The sequence below is a fragment of the Peromyscus leucopus genome, chromosome 7 (assembly GCF_004664715.2).
Source record: "Peromyscus leucopus breed LL Stock chromosome 7, UCI_PerLeu_2.1, whole genome shotgun sequence".
Classification (NCBI taxonomy): Eukaryota; Metazoa; Chordata; class Mammalia; order Rodentia; family Cricetidae; genus Peromyscus; species Peromyscus leucopus.
The window spans coordinates 99,910,035-99,922,154 of NC_051069.1; the positions used below are offsets into that span (position 1 = coordinate 99,910,035).

The 12,120-nt window shown below is 44.9% G+C and overlaps 1 protein-coding gene across 1 annotated transcript in view; it reads right to left on the bottom strand.

Annotated features, from left to right (window-relative positions):
- Positions 1-1,473: 1,473 nt before the first annotated feature.
- The window catches only part of Stac (SH3 and cysteine rich domain), a 127,855-nt gene continuing 117,208 nt past the window's right edge, over positions 1,474-12,120 (bottom strand). Inside the window, exon 11 of the mRNA XM_028895202.2 lies at positions 1,474-2,810. Coding sequence (XP_028751035.1) covers positions 2,712-2,810 — 99 coding nt within the window. The 3' untranslated portion in view covers positions 1,474-2,711. The remainder of the gene's footprint in view (positions 2,811-12,120) is intronic.

The following is a 12,120-nucleotide window of genomic DNA, read 5'->3' on the forward strand; positions in this document are numbered from 1 at the left end:
AAATCTGGTTCCCTGCCTTCCGGAGCCCTAAGGAATGTTCAGTGAGTTCTTCCCCACACATTTGCCAACACAGAGCCATGTTCCACAGCGAGGTGCAGGGCACAGCTGCCCTGGTGTTGAGATGGCCCTGTGCCTCCCTCTGCTGGAAGCAGCACAGATGGGAGGATGCACAGTGTACCCCCGGCACTACGGAGAACGTCCCCAGACTCATATTGGCTCTTTCATATCGACGCTTTCTTCTCCTTTCCTGTCCCCAGACCAGCAGTCATCTCCGGAGGTCCTCCCCTCATCAACGGTCCAGCTACTTCGCAAGCCTTGGAAACTATCAATGCTTGGGTAGGCCAGCACTTTCCTTGTTCCTGTCATCCCTGCAGGCAAGCAGAAGAGGACAGGAAAGACCGTGGCGCCTAAGATGCCCCCTCTTTCTCTTACCCCGTCTCTGTATGTATGTGTGTGAGTCATCCACAATAGTCTATGCAGAGTATATGTGGAAATCTAGCTTCTCCTCTTCTGTTTGAATGACTCTGTGTCTTTGGAGAATGCTGCACATTTGGCATGGGATTCTTAGCTGCCTGACAATACCCAATGTCAGCAAAGCTTTTGTGTCTCACTGTACAAAATGAATACATGTCTTCTTGGGTTGCGATGGCAAAAGCCTCCTGTCCCACTTACCTGTTTCTGAATAGCAAATAAATTTAAAACCTACATTTAAAAATGTTCTATATACTTAGATTGATCAAATATTTGTGACTCAAGCTGTGGTCAGCAGGGACAACTCCTCATTGCCCCAACAATCACTGAGGTTGGAGGACCAACTGCTGAAGTGTATGGTCTTCGCATGGAGGCCTGTTCCCTATAGTGGCCTCAGGTACATGCCCTCCTCACATGGTGTCCCAAGATCCCTTCCAGTCACTAGGTTGTCTTGATTAAATGGAAAATTGATTGGAGGCAGAAACTGAACTGGGTGTTCAGTTTTATAAAAGGCAGTCATGTGATCCACCTTTGCTCCCAAAGGTTTTGAGTCTGTGAACCCACTTTTACAAACAGTATTAGATGAGGATGAAATGGGATGCTGGCTGCAGAATGGGAGCAGTAACAAAACCATTATCATTAAACAGACAAATGATACTTTGGTCTAGGGAATGAGGCTGACATGCCCTGGATGTAGCCATCTCAGTCTTCAAAATGGAGCAAAACAAAGCAAAACATTGGCTTTTGGGGTCTGGGATGTAGATCAGTTGGTAGACTGACTGCCTAGCATGTGTGAAATTCTGGATTGAATCCCCAGCACTGCCTGCATGGGGTGTGGTGGTACATTCCTGGAATCCCAACACTATGGAAGGGGGGGGAGAAAGATCAAAGTTCAAGGTCATCCTCAGCAATGCAGTGAGTTTGAGGCTAGCCTTGGCTAAAGATCCTTGCTCCAATAAACAAAGCAAATCATAAAACAAAGTAGAACCAAGTCCAAACCCAATGATTCTATAATGATTTTATTGCTCAGTGGCAAAATAAATCAAAGCAACTTTAATTTCAAAGTCACTGTGAATCACATTGGGACACATCAGTGACTGCTAGGAAGCAAGTCTGAGAGCTGGGACCGGGCTTGGGAGGAAGGCATCGCAGTGTGTATGTTCTTGTAAACATCGGTACAGGTAGAGAGCAATTTCCCCAGGTGATGTGAGCTAAGCTCCAGCTCCCTCTGTGTGCAGAGAGATGAAGCATCACAGGATCATTTCCACTTCACACCTGCCGGAGCTGGAAATGCTGTCCTAGAGAAGAATGGATTCTAAGTTGGCTACATTTATTCTAGGATGTTTTTCTCAGGTGCTCCCCTGTCCCTGGTCCCCTGCACAGTGGACTCATCCTCCTCCACGGAGTCCTACAGGCTGCACGAGGGAGGGAAGAAGTCATGCTCCTGATGTAGAGGGTATGAAATGAAAATGGAGACTCTCAGCTACTTCCTGTTCCCAGCCCCACCTGCTTTGGGAAAGAGCATCCCTTCTCAAAGGGCTGTCTAGTCCCGATGCATAAGGACTCCTTCCCTGTCCTCACTCCCACTTCTTACTGCTGCTTGCTTCTTTCTGGGCCTCTGACTTGGCTCTGTCACCTTTGTGAGTCACTGAAGTAGCAAGGACTCCCCGGCAAGCATCTGTAGGTAAGTCAGATCTCTGTGCTTGGTACCGCGTCAGTTCAGCCCTGCCTAGGATGTGCTCCAAGGACTGAAGAGAAAGAAAGAACAATCCTGCCAGCAGAGTCACAGACTGAGCAGGAGCTGGAGTGAGGCCTGGGATGCTGGCAACTGGGAGGCTGGCCTTGTTGATTCTCTACAGGAGTTGTCATGTTGATTGGCCAGCATTGGGGGCAATAATCCGGAACCAGAGCAACACCTGGCTACTCAGATCCAAACTTTTCACTAGGACCACACCATGACCTGGAGCATACTCCAGCCTTGAACAGGTGGGCAGGGAGGGAGCTGAGTCCTGGGGCAGCCTTGGCTACAGCCCATTTACTGCCCCAGCGGCCTCAGCTCTGGGATGCTGCTCTCCGGCAGCCTGGATGTGCTGGGCAGTGGGTCTGCTTCCAGATTGCTACCACAGTCTCACTATTCAAGTCTCCCTGTTTCCTGGGCACTTGTCAATGCAGCTGCTCCTCTGGGTGGACACAGTGAGATCAGCAGAGCTGGCCTCCTGCACGCGGAGGGACTGCCACAGTCACACGTTTGCCAGTACATCCAGTGGGACGAGACCTCTCTTCTTCCCGCTGAGGACTCTGATGAAGCCGTCCTGTTCTTCCTCAGAAGTCACACAGATCTGAATGCCAGGGGAGAGAGAAGAAAGGCTTCAGTTCAGCAGGAACAAATGGGGACCTGCAGCGTAAGCTGCTGCTGACTGAGGGTACAGGAGGAAGGAGAGGTGGCCCAGGGAGGGGGAAGTCGGGGGTGGCAATGTGAGAAAATGCTCAGTAAAGCAATACACACAAACCTGGGTTTGGAACCAGGCCCAGACACAGAATATTTTCCGGGCTCCAGCTTTTTGAGTAAGGATTAACAAAATGGTATTAAATACTGTGATTCCCTGAAGAGTCACCAGAAGGGGAGAAGGACAAAAATGTCTCATAGACCTGGCATGAAGCATGCGAGTTTTCAGTATATTATGCTGAAGACCCAATAATAATAGCTGTCACTCACTGGTTCCTGCCCAGTGCTTGGAATTTTATATGTGAATTGGCTAACACCAGGAAGCCAAGAGACAATTTCATTAGTAGCTCCAGGCAAATAAACATGAGCATCTCTCATATTCCAGAGCAGGCACCTGTGTGAGACTTCAAAGGAGACCGTGAAAATCCATTCGGGTGCCCTTGTCACTCACTGTTCACAGGCCAGCGAAGGACAGAGAAGGGAATGGGACCAGATGTGTACAGAGGTTCCTGGGGAGGGTAGTTCTTTTTTCCTCCCTTCATGAGCCACCTCCACAGTTGAAAGTTATGCCTTAGTATGTATTTCCCAGACATAGCCTGAGGCAGGACTGAAGAGCTACATGGAAAGGGGCTGCTAAGAGTCTGAAAGACACCACAGTGGTCCAGGGAGAGAAGAAACCAGGCAAGAACATGACTCAGCTGGAGAGAAGTCACAGGAGTTCTGGACACAGATGGCCCCACTTTGAGATAAGGAGTCTAGACTGACCTAGGACAAGAGATGCACAGAAGTTCAGTTGAAGCAGCGCTGCTTTCCTAAGGGGGCTTACTAGGAAGGAGCCGGGAGTGTTAACAACCCAGAGGTAGCAGCGCCCCCCAGTAAATGGAACCTGGACGAGGTTTCAGCAGAGCCTAGAGCTGGATGTGTGACCCCTGGGGTCTGGAACATACACGGGGCTGGTATGTGAGTTGTGTCTCAGAAATCTGACTGCAAAGAGACTTAAATAACACCCTGGGAGCAGTTAATGTCAGGGAGTGTGCCACAAAGCCCAGATGTCTGTCATCTGTGAGACAGAAGTAGCTGGACAGAGAGACAGACAGAGTTCAGTGTGGTCAAGACAGAGGTGGATAGGTGAAGAGTAGAAGAGAAAGGTGGAGATCACTGTCAAGGTCTTGAACATACTGGAAATAGAGGCCATGCTAAGCCCTGCTAGGCCCCTCAGCTCATGTTCTGACTTGTCTCGGTGGCTAGAACTGGGTCAGAGCCAAGCACTAAACAATCACGGACAGTAGAATGGGACCAGTTTGGTCAGCTTAGAGTCACCTGGGTCACATGGGATGTGGGTAGTCACAAGACTAAGGCTCAACCCCGTGCACCACGGCCAAGGGGCAAATGTGACCATTGGCAGAGGATAAAGGGTTTCCAGACGACAGCTGAGGAGGTCAGATTGGCTGGAAATGGGATCTTCTTAGTCCTCTCCTACCCCTTTCCACAGCCTTCTCTTCCCCTGCCGTCTGCTCTTTCCATACACTCTTTCTCTTTCTAGCCAGAAGACTTCTCAAGGGCTGGCCATATTTTCTTCCTGCCCAGGCCAGCACAGTTACTGCTGGGGCAGACCTGGCCTGGGCACATGGTGTCAGTCTCTATGGTGGAGATGGCACAGTGCATTCTGAGGAGGGACACCCTGCCCCTACACAATGCATGGCTCCAGCCATCCGGGCCAGCTATGACTTGACCCTTTTTAATACGGGGTGAGACTGTTTATGGTCTCCTAATTTTAGTACTGAATTTCTTTCCAAGTCTGTTTTCCAGAGCACAGACTCTTTGCTGAGTTGGAAACTCCTACTTTGGACTTAAACTAAACTTCGGATCCCTTAGTCTTTTGTCATAGTAGTCATCATCATCACCACCATCATCATCTTTAAAAATGATTTATTAATTTAGTTATTATTAACTTTTGTTTTATGTAAATATTTTGCCTGCATGTAGATATGTACACCACTTGTGTTCCTGGGGCCCAGGTCAGAAAAGGGTGATCCCCCTGGAACTGGAGTTAAAATGCTGTCAGGATTGGCCATGTGGGTGTTGGGAACCGAACCCAGGTCCTTGGGAAGAACAGCAAGTGCTCTTAACCACGGAGGCATCTCTCCAACCCCATGTTACTTTTTTCAACTGAATATATGTGTGTATCTCTGTGCACACAAGTACAGGTGCCCTAGATGCCAGAAGCATCAGATCCCTGGGAGCTGGAGTTACAGGAAGTTGTGAGCTGCCTGATGTGGGTACTAGAACTGAACTCAAGTCTTCTGTAAGAACAGAATGTGCTCTTAACCACTCTCTCCAGCCCTCATCATCATCATTTTCAGGCCATGCATCTGTGTTTCTTCCCTGGGTTTCAAATCCAGTGGAGCTGGGCTGGACTTAGGCTAATGTATTCAGTGTTTCTGGGAGGACTCACTCTGTCCTAGTCATGGCTTCCTCTAATGGGGCAGGTCCTGGAAACAAGACAGATGGAGTATCTGATGACAGACTTTGGGAAAAGGTTTTCCTGCTCTACCAAGAGGTGTACTCAGAACATTTCCTCCATTGTCTAAAAGGGATTTGTTAAGTGTCTGTGGGCATCTATGACCTGTAGTGGGAGGCAGCCAACATTCTGGATACCCTAGAGGAGAAAGGTTATGGAATTTAGATCTTTGCTCTTGGAGTGAAGGCAACTCACAAACCACACTGCACAGACCCTCCTTGTGCACTTTGAAGGAAACTTGTGAGGTTGAGTCAAATCAGTCTCCGAATTTATGATGTGCATGTTCGCTATTGTTGTCGTAACAAATTGTGGCCAACTCAGTGGCATTAAGGGGCAATAACTTCTTGCACTGTGGTTCTTAGGGCTGATGGCATGGGACTTGACAGATTTTTTTTCCCCCAAGGTCAAGGTTAAGGAGGGCAAAGGACTCTATCTTCTTTCTTTTCTATTTCTCCAGGGGTGAATTCAGTTCAAGGGGCACTGAAGTTTTTGCTCCTGGTGCTTGTGGGGCTGAGGTTCCCACTTCCTTACTGTCTGTCTCCCAGGGGCCACTCTCAACTGCTGATGCCACCTGCACTCGGGCTCTGTTCTCCATCTTTAAATAAAAAACAAAGCAAAACGAAACCCAGTGGGTTGAGTCATTCTTGGGCTTTGTCTCGCTTGGACCTGCCCTTCTGCTGTGTCTCTCCTGCCTTCTGCCGATGCTTTTCCCTGCTTTAGCAGGATACATTTCTGTGCCTCTGGGGCTCACATGATTAGATTTGGCTGTCCACCTGACAGAAGAACTAGTATCAGGGTCCACAACCTTCATCACATCTGCCAAGAGCATGTTGCATAGCATCTGGATTAGCTTTCAGTGCTATAAGCATAATGGCTCAGGCCAACACACCTTTATTTTCCCACAGTGCTCAACATCAGAAGTCTTAAAGTCCAGGTGTTTCTCAGGATGGAGTCTCTTCCTCAGATCTCAGAGGGGATGCGTCTCACTGTCCCTTGCAGCTTCCAGAGTCCACCTGCTTTCCTCGGCTCAAAGCCTTATCTCCTGTCTTCTAGGCCAGCACCATAGCATTTTCAGCTTTCTTTGACTTCTGCCCTCATCTCCTTTTCTGCCTCTGACCTACTGTTTCCTCTTAGAACTGCTGCATTTACACTTACCCCACTGAGATAATGCGGGATAGTGTTCCCCCAACAAGAGCCTTAGCCATATCTACATGTTTTTTTTTTTTAAACATATAAAATAAGATGCTCAAGGATTGGGGCACTATGGCGGAGGCAGCTTTTGGGATCTGTTGACTATTCAATAAAATTAAAGCCTTGAAATATGCAGGAAGTCTGCTTATGCATCTGAGAGGTTGACATTCTTTGGTGTAGTTGAAGATTCATTCTTGATGGTATAGGGTAGAATCTCTGGAGGTGCAAAGATGATGTCATGGGATGCAAAGGAATTTAATGTAGAGGCAAGAAGGTTGACTGTGGAGAAAAGCCTAGGAGGAAATAACACTTTCCTCACTGCTGTGATAAGATGATTGGCAAAGAAACATAAGGGAGGGAGGGAGGGGGAGTTTGTTTTAGCTCACAGCTCTGAAGAATCAATCCTGGCGGGGAAAACATGGTGGTGGGAACGTGAGGTGGTTGTGTCCCCAGTCAGCGAGCAGAGATAAATGGGTGCTGGCACTCTATTTGCTTTCTTCTCTTTATTCAGTCCAGAACCTGAATCTGTGAGATGGAGCTGCTCACCCTCAGCGTTTGTCTTCTGTCCACAGTTGAATATTTTAGGAAACACTCTCACAGACCCTCCCAGAAGTGTGTCCAAGGCATAGGAAGCAATGAGAAACTGACTTGAAACTGAGGGAAATTCAAGTAAAATAGGGACAACCTTGAGACGTTCTCTTAGGAAGCAAAAGAAATATACAAGTGGAAGATGTATAAAACCTGGAAGGGAGCTATGGTAAATTAGAGATGCACCAGCAAAAGGATTATTAAGGTCCAGGCTGAAGGCATAGTAGGATAAATTGGGAAAATATTGGTCACATATCACAGACCATGTGTAATTATTTCTTCTGCTCTCTTGATAGCATAAGAGACTATGAGAAGCACATAAGCAAATTATATAATTGCCCCATAGGTCTGTGATAAAATTATAGCCTCTTTTCTATTCAGTCAATGTAGAATAGCATAAAATATTATTTACCCTCTAACTTGACAGGCATAAAAACTAGTCATGTTTCATTCTGGCAAGAATACAGTGACCTGGGTATTCATGAAAACAGGGATAGGTAGAGATTGGGACCAGCTTTTTGGAGGCAGCTTAGCATAGATCAAGGATGGCAAATGTCTTTTAGGTGGGGCTGGTCACAGCACTTGCTGCCAAACCTGATAACCTGAGTGTGAACCTTGAGACACACACGACTGAAGGAGAGAACCAACTTCCCCAAATGATTCTCTGACCTCTACATCCATGCTGTGGCATGCATACATGCACATACCACATGCAGACATACATATACACATACAAATCAGTAAATGTGCAAAAGTCTCATATCCATTTTTCTGTAACTTCTAAAGTCTGAACTGCAGAAATAATCAGAATTAGAGAGAAAGGTTTAAGTTCAATGCTCTTCACTGTAGTTATCAATAATAGTTAAAAATAAAAAAGCCTCTTGAACATCCAGGAGCAGCAGATATTTAAACACATTTTTGTAGATCAAGACCAGGGTTAGTAAACTCGTTCTGTAAAGGGTTTGTAAATTTTTTAGGCTTGCAGGCCATGCCATTTCTGTTGCAGTGGCTTAACCCAACCATTACAGGATTAAAAAAGATACAGAAGTCTATACATATACATACACATACATATATATATGTATATATATGTATGTATATGTATAATGTATGTGTGTGTTCATGTGAGCGCATGTGTGTGTGTGTGTGTGTGTGTGTGTGTGTGTGTGGTGTGATGCTAAGACAGAACCTTGAGTATATTAGGTAGGCATTCTGTCCCCAGCTCCAGTGTAGACACATTCTAAAAATGTTATTTAAAAGACAGAATGGGAACTGAGATGACTCAGTGATTGACAGTTCACACTGCTTTTGTTTCCTAGCTCCCATTATCAGCCAACACAATCTCCTGTAACTCTAGCTCCAGGGATAGGATGCTCCCTTCTTTCTGGCTTCCACGAGTATGATACTCATGCACACACTAACACATGGATATACATAACTAAGAATAAAATTAAAACCCTAAACCTTACAATAAAAACATAAGTTACCAGACTTGGCCAGTGTGCCAAAGTTTGCCACTCTGATGTATGTACAACTGTTAAAATATATATCTTGCTGAAACTAAATAGAATTATACAGCCTAAATAAAATATGATATTAAACTATGACTTCAAATGAAAGCTTGCCACGAAACATGTCAAAAATTTAATGCTAATAATAACTTGATGGTTGAATTGTTTTGGTTGCTATTTTCTTCTGTCTTTAAAAATATTATTTTCTCAATTTCCATATAATAAACAAATTTCAGTTTTATAATCTAAAAATAATTTCTGGTTTAATTTTTTTTGCAATAGCACAAGGAATCTATGAAAACATTTCTACAGTTACGACAGAATCATGAATGATGTTATAAAAATGTTTTAAAGGAATTTAAAGCTGATTAAGTAAGACTCTTCTTAAGTTTAAAAAAATGAAGAAAATTCATTCTGTCAAGGCAGACTCCTACGTGTTCATAATGGATAACTTAATTCCATCTGGAAACTAGCGCTCTGTGGATAAACAATGTAATAATTATGAAAGATTAACCTCAGAAACAGAAATGTGATTTAATAAAGAAGCATTGCATTTATTTTCAGAATCAATTTTCTATTTCTCTGTTTGTTAATGGCCACTTGTCTCTTTAGGTTTTTAGAGTGATAAATATCACATTGGCTATTTTCTGATGCCCACGGGGTGCCTTACACTGGTCTTCACCATTGCAGAGGACATCCCCATTGAGACCTGCTCTGAGTCTGATGGTGGAAAATGACTTTTGTTGAACACCCCTGGTGTCTAGGCACCATGCTGTCTCTATACAGGTGGCCACAGTGAGCTCTCAGGTCTGCATCAGGGAGATGCTGCTATAGTGATGTTTTTAGGTGACATTTAGAGGTGACTATCCAAACCACACAGAACACAGATCCATTTCTACATGACTTTGGCATCAATGACCTGTGTTACATTTCTTTAAGAGGCTTTTAAAGTTTTCACATAAATTAATAATATAAGAAGTTAAAGTGGATGTCAAGTTTGAACTTTTTTATTTGTTATTATTATAGCATCGATTTTTTTTTTTTTTGAGTCAGGATCTTACTATGTATGTTGCCTTGACTGACCTCAAACTTACAAGACCAGGCTGGTCTTGGACTCACAGAGATTGGCCTGCTTTTGCTTTCTGAATGCTGGGATTAAAGGTGTGCTTCATCATGCCCAGATTTAACAATAATTTTTTATTTTTAATTTTTTATGGTATTTTGAGACAGGGTTTCTCTGTGTAGCTTTGGCACCTTTCCTGGAACTCACTCTGTAGCCCAGGCTGGCCTCGAACTCACAGAGCTCCACCTGCCTCTGCCTCCCATGTGCTGGGATTAAAGGTGTGTGCCACCACTGCCCGGCTAACAATACTATTCTTAAATTAAGGCTTTTGTTTGACCTTATGTAGCCCAGGCTGGCTTAGACCTCCTGATCCCTTTACCTCCCACACACTGAGATGACAGCGTACCACCTCAGCTCAGCTCAGAGGATTTTCTGTACTTGAAAAATAAAACCTAACAATCAGCATCCCCACTCCTTCCCTTATCTAGGTCTATGTCTTCAGTGATCCAAGTCAAGTCAGGAGAAGTATGTGTGTGTTGTGTGGGGTATGAGGTATGTTGTGTGTTGTGTGGGGTGTGCGTGGCATTTAGAGATGTGGCTACAGCATGGTGATAAAGTGTCCAAAGCTTGGAAGAGAGCAAAGTGCCCAACAGGGAGCCAGCTTGTGTGAGCAAGGGTGGGAGGGTGGACCTGAGAGGAATGGGAAGTGGGTGTAATCAGGGTGTGTTGTATGAAATCCCCAACTAATAAAAAACGTTATGCCGGGGTGGGAATGTGCTCAGTAGAGTTGTTGACTTGGGAGTGGAGCCCTGTGTTTGTGTTTATATTCTTGCCTGGCACTCACATGTGCCCCTAGTAAGGCACATAGCCGCTGTTGGAATCTGTTTCTTCTTTTGTAGAATAGAAACACTCCATGGTTAATCCACACAGTTCACAGGGCACGTGAAAAGAAAACGTAGGAGCTAAACGTCATATGTACCCGATGTTAAGTACCTTCCCTGCTTTATTCTTGGAGATGGGGTCTCTTTGTGAACCTGCAACGGGGTGATTTGGCCAGTCTTGCTAGCTGCTTTTCCCTGGGGGTTCCTTCTCCACTTGGCTTCTGGGAGGGAGCTAAGGATCTGAACTGTCCTTACACTTCCACAGTCAGTACTTTGTCCTTGAGCCGGCCTCTCCCAGTCGCTTCTATTTTATTTTGACTCCCACTGAAAAAGACGCTGCCTGTCTTTCCTGGGTCTCTCTTGCTACCTCTAAGGGCGGAAGGTTTGACACAACACCTGACTCAGGGACTCACCGCTGCCCAAGCCTAGGTCTGCTCTGCTGTGTTTCTTCCTGGACCTTTGGTTTGCCAAGGGCCACCTGGTGCCACTGTCTCCTGAACTTCAGGGTATCCCATAGTGGTGGTGGTGGGGTGGCAGTGGTGAGGGCGAGGTGAGGTGCTGTGATAATTTGGTCTTTTGGGTACCTTGGTCACACCTGATCTCCTTATTGTTGTCCAAGGCTGAATACGGATGGCTGAGGACCCTCTGCACCTGCGTCTCTGATCTTTCATCTTTCAGAGCATTTTCTTTGAGAGCTGTCCTCATCTGGGCACAGCGGTGACTGGACTCTGATCTGTATTCTGTCTATAAAGTTATCACCACATCCTCCAAAGCCCTCCTCTAAGGAAAGTCTTATTGTTGACTACCCACTGCCATTGTGTGATTGTCCCTAATTTTCACCATTATGAGATTACTTTGAAGGTCATCATTCCTTGCCCAGCTTTTCTCCCTGTGCGTACATAGATTATTATTATCAGGACTTTATTGTAGAAAATGGAATTATAGCATGCACAGGGCTGAATAATTTCCATGGCTCTTACTACATAGTCTGAAGTAACTACTCAAAATGAGTGGACTGATGCATACAAGTATTTATAGAAAGCCACTTTCACTGACTCCATCTGCTACTGTTGTTAAGATATGTTGGAAAACAATGCTCTGATTTATTGGTATATTATTTTATTTTTAAGAATTTTTATTTACTTGACTCTAAAAGAAATAGATAATAAATTTTTTTTCTGAAAACCTCTTTTCACATTGTAAATTAATTTTCTTTAGACTTTCAGGCATTCTATTGACTAGCCACAGTGAAAAGTGGATCATTACGTTGCATGGGACTTCTTTTTTCTTTTTATTTTAACATTAGAAAGCAAGCCCAGGGCATGTGTTCTATCATTGAGCTACCTTCCAAGTCTTTGCAATTTTGACACAAGTTCTTGGTTGCTATGTAGTTCAGCCTGGCTTTGAACTCACTATTTATGCTGACCTTGAACTTGAGATTTTTTTTG